The sequence below is a fragment of the Tribolium madens genome, unplaced genomic scaffold (genome assembly GCF_015345945.1).
Source record: "Tribolium madens isolate multiple individuals breed KSU strain unplaced genomic scaffold, Tmad_KSU_1.1 Scaffold_19;HRSCAF=116;Tcas5.2_LG9, whole genome shotgun sequence".
NCBI lineage: Eukaryota > Metazoa > Arthropoda > Insecta > Coleoptera > Tenebrionidae > Tribolium > Tribolium madens.
In genome coordinates, this window is record NW_025400983.1 from 2,934,989 (window position 1) to 2,939,711 (window position 4,723).

A 4,723-nucleotide genomic window follows, 5' to 3' on the forward strand; every position below is an offset into this window, starting at 1 on the left:
TTGTTATTATTAAATAATTTGCTTTTTTATTTTGTTTTATTTTTTTATTGAAAATTAAATAGTGAAATTTAAAAAATGCTTCTCGAGATGACCAAAGAAATTAAGTATTTTGTAAAAAAAAAAATGTTTTCGAAAAATTGTCCCACAAAAACTCTTCATGCATTTAAAAAGAAATAAAAAATAAATTATTTAAATAGATTCAGAAAAATGTTAAAAGAGATTAAGTAAAAAAAAGATTCTTTATCAAGTGTAATTCTAAAAAAGTCGATTTTCTTTATAGTTTTAGTTAAAAATTTGCTTTTCTTTATCAATTTCATTTAAGTTAAATTTGAATTTTGAAAATGATGATTTTTGTACCTTTGGTTTCAAATTTAGTTTTAAAATTAAAACAGATTTTTATTTAAATCCGCAAATCATTAAGAAACTCTAATAGATTTAAACAGATTAGACCTTGTATAGAGAGTTTATATTAAAAAACTACTAAATATTATTTGTGTCAATGTAATAATACTCACCTCTAATCCATTAATGCCCTTGGTCAATATTAAAAATGATTATTGACCGCTAGGAGCTAGGAGAAAAAGACAACTTTCTAATATTTCGACCTTTTACAAGCAGTATAGTGAAAAAAATGAAAGAATTTATAATAAAATAAAAAAAAATTATAGAATAACAAAAACTTTTTGATTAGCCAAATTGGCCGTCCTGTTTCGAAAGCCGAGAGCCACATCTCCATCCCCATCTCCAGGAGGGGCCCCTCCGTCATCCGGACCGACTACTTGGGGCAGGACGAGGACCCCGGGACCTCCTTCATCTACCCCCACCTCCAAGTCGGGGGTATTGGAGTTTGGCCCAAAAGCAGCCCTTGTTTTGGGTCCAAGCAACACTTGTTGCTCAACGACGTCTCGTTCGAGATCCGCGGGGGCGAAATCATGGCCATAATGGCCACGTCCGAGGAAGAGGGCACAGCTCTGCTCGACTTGGTGGCCGGATACGCGAAACCCGTCGTGGGGGACATCATTCTCAATGGCCAAACCGTCAAATCGGAAATGTTGAGAATTCGCGTCGCGTACGTCCAAAGTGACTCTCATTTGTGCAAAGACATGACTGTTATTCAAACTTTACGGTTCCATTATGATCTCAAGAAGCCCACCGACAAGTTGGGCTATCTCAAGATCGATGCCATGGATCGGATCAACGTTTTGATCGAGGATTTGGGCTTGGAGCAAGTGAGGAACACGAAAGTGGCCTCGATGACGATCTCGGAGAGGAGAAGGTTGAATGTGGCTTGTCATTTGTTGCTCGATACGGATATTGTGGTTTTGGATCAGCCAACGAGAGGAATGGACATTTTTGATACGTTCTTCTTAGTTGAGTATTTGAGACAATGGGCCAATGGGGGGGCCGGAAATGCCCTAGGGAGGATTGTTATTCTGACGCTGCATCCGCCCACGTATGAGATTTTTACAATGTTGTCGAGGATTTTGCTCATTTCCGCCGGAAGGACCATGTTTAGTGGGAGGAGGAGGGACATGTTGCCATATTTCGCTCTGGTGGATTATCCCTGTCCCTCGTTCAAGAACCCATCGGATTATTATCGTAAGACAACCAATTTCGAGGTTTTATCGCAAGTTTTTGTTACCACAAATTCAGATCTAGAGCTCTATTACCATATTTTCTTAGCTTCTGAGTTTTTGTTTATTATTATTGGTTCATAAGAAAATGATTTTTTATTTCAAACTTGCCAAATTTTGTCGCTGAGTAAGAAAAAATAAAATGCGAGAGGAAATTTTTGTCTCAGAACCTGAGCTAATGTCAGAATGTAACTGTTTCAAATCTAGTGTCGATTAAAATATCATTTTTTCTGCTTTATGTCGCCAGGTAAAAATAAATAAAAATAAGATGAAAATCTGTCTTAGAACCTGAGCTAAATTAGAACCTACGTATCTATCTCATGTTTCGTGTTAAAGTCTCATTTTCTCTCATTTTTGTCTCTGAGTAAGAAGAAGTAAAAAATAAGGGGAAATTACTGTCTCAGAATCTGAGCTGATATCGGAATCTATGTGCCTGTCTTATGTCTAGTGTTGATTAAAGGCTCAAAAAATAAAAGGAAATTTTTGTCTCAGAATTTGTGTTTGTCATGTCTAGTGTAGATTAAAGTCTCAATTTGTCTCATATTCGTCGCTGAGTACGAAACAAGATGAAATTTCTATCTCAGAACTGAGCTGACATCTGAATCTATGTAACGGACTTATATCAAGTTTCATTTTTTTTATTTTTGTCGAGTCAGAAAAAAAGTCAGAAAAAGTAAGAAATAAGATGAAATTTCTGTCTCAGAACCTGAGCTAAATTAGAACCTACGTCTCCTGTCTCATGCTTAGTGTTAAAGTCTCATTTTCTCTCATTTTCATCGCTGAGTAAGTAAAACATAAGAGAAAATTTCTGTCTAAGAACCTGAGCTAATATCAAAATCTATGTGTCTGTCTCATGTCTAGTGTTGATTAAAGACTCATTTTCTCTTATTTTTGTCGCTGAGTAAGAAGAAGTAAAAAATAAGAGAAAATTACTGTCGCAGAATCGGAGCTGATTTCAGAATCTATGTGCCTGTCTCATGTCTAGTGTTGATTAAAAAACTTATTTTGTGGATTAAAGACTCATTTTCTCTCATTTTTGTCGTTGAGTAAGATGAAGTAAAAAATAAGAGGAGATTACTGTCTCAGAATCTATGTGTTAGTCATGTCTAGTGTAGATTAAAGTCTTATTTTTTCTCATATTCATCGCTGAGTAAGAAATAAAATGAAATTTTTATATCAGAACTGAATTGACACCAGAATCTATGCAACTGAGTAAGAAAAAGTAAGAAATAAGAAGAAAATTTTGTTTCAGAACCTGAGATAATATCAAAACCAATGTTTCATGTTGATTAAAGTATCATTTTCTCTTTTATTTTGTCTCAATTTTGTCGCTGAGTAAGAAAAAGTAAGAAATGGGAGAAAATTTCTGTCTCATTTTTAGTGTTGATTAAAGTCTCATTTTCTTTTTTCGTCTATTTTTGGTCAAATCTGTTGTTAATTCGCCTGACTGAAATATAAAACTACTCATATTCTCAGAAACTCAGTTCTACTTTTAAGAAATTGTTGCTTGAAAATTAAACTATTAAAACATTATCAGTCTCAGTTTCTGAATTGATTAGATTGTTGCTTGTCTTTATAAAAATCAACAATTTATAACTTTCTACCTTAGAACCTAAGATTTGAATTTAGTTTTGAGGCTTAAATCTTGATTTTCTAGGGGTTAATGATTAAATTATTATCACAGTTTACTTTGTTGCCTTAGATACAGTGACTGTCTTAGATACTGAGCTCATATCTGTAGAAATTTTGAGATTTTTTTTGTGGCAAACATGTTTTTTTAAATTTTAAGTAAACTCACTGATTTACATCCTGAGCTAATGTCTACAAATTTGTATAGCTCAGCACTTGAGCGATTTTAAGATTACTTTAGATTTAATAAATCCAATATTAGAAACTGAGATACAATTCTAAAAATATTGTTTGAAAATTTAATGTTCGGCTACACTATAGCATTAGATTCTGACTATTCTGAGACTATCAAGATTTGACTTTTTCTAATTATTTTCTTGAATTTTAATATACTTTTTTCTTTTTTTGTAATAATTTATCACGTTTTTTAGATCTTGAGTTAATTAATAGACAGCATAGTCGAACCTATATCCTGAGTTAATTAGTTAATTTCCTGAGATTTCTCAGAGTTAAATAAAGTTTTGAAATAATTTATCATATCCTGAGATAATTAATAAAGAGTTTAGTTAAACTTATATCTTGAGTTAATGTATTTATTTCCTGAGAAACTTTGTTTGGCCATTTTTTTTATGGTTGTAATTTATTTTTTAGTCGACTTAGTGACCCTCGATGACCTCTCAGCCGAAGCGATGCTAGAATCGTCCCAAAGAATCGAACAATTGGCTGAGGTTTTCCGCCAAAAACAAGAACCAATGAGCGACCCAGGTCCCCCCTCAACCCTCCCAATGACCGTCCGAAACTCAAATTTTCTAGTACAAGGTTTCGTTTTATTCACGTAAGCCTCCAATCACCTCAAATCTCATTTCTCACTCAATTTTTCCAGTAAGTCAATGATTTACACACAACCGGCAACTTTCATCACTTGGTTGACCCTCATCGTAATTTCAGCGAGTCTCTCGCTGATCATTGGTGCAATATTCTGGGATGTGCCTAACACTGACCCCCAATTAAACTTAAATGACAGACTTGGGTACCACTACAGTGTGATGTGCGTCATGGCGTGGCCACTTTTACTCCTTCTGGCGCTGAGCGAAGTCCAGAGGAATAAAAATACGGTGGAGAGGGATATCAAGGATGGGTTGTACTCCCGACTGACTTACATTGTTTCAAAAGTAAGCATGATTTTTTTTTGTTTTTTTATTATTTTTTTACTTTTTCTTCTTCTTTTCTTAATTTCTTTTTGCTTTTTTATAATTTTTATATTTGTTTATTTTTTTACTAACTTTATTCCATAAATAAGCGCTTTTTGATTTTTTTGATAATCATCTTAATTTTTTTACTGACTTACATTGTTTCAAAAGAAAATCCAAATTTTTTGTTTTTTATTTTATTTTTTTTTAATTTTTTTTGTTTATTTTTACTGCCTTACATTGTTTCAAAAGTAGGGCTTAATTTTTTGT

General features: G+C 33.3%; 1 protein-coding gene across 1 annotated transcript in view; it reads left to right on the forward strand.

Moving 5' to 3' along the window:
- The window catches only part of LOC123012370 (ATP-binding cassette sub-family G member 8), a 21,008-nt gene that overhangs the window by 13,095 nt on the left and 3,190 nt on the right, over window positions 1–4,723 (forward strand). The window contains exons 7-9 of the mRNA XM_044410239.1: window positions 692–1,599; window positions 3,915–4,098; window positions 4,147–4,435. Coding sequence (XP_044266174.1) covers window positions 692–1,599; window positions 3,915–4,098; window positions 4,147–4,435 — 1,381 coding nt within the window. The remainder of the gene's footprint in view (window positions 1–691; window positions 1,600–3,914; window positions 4,099–4,146; window positions 4,436–4,723) is intronic.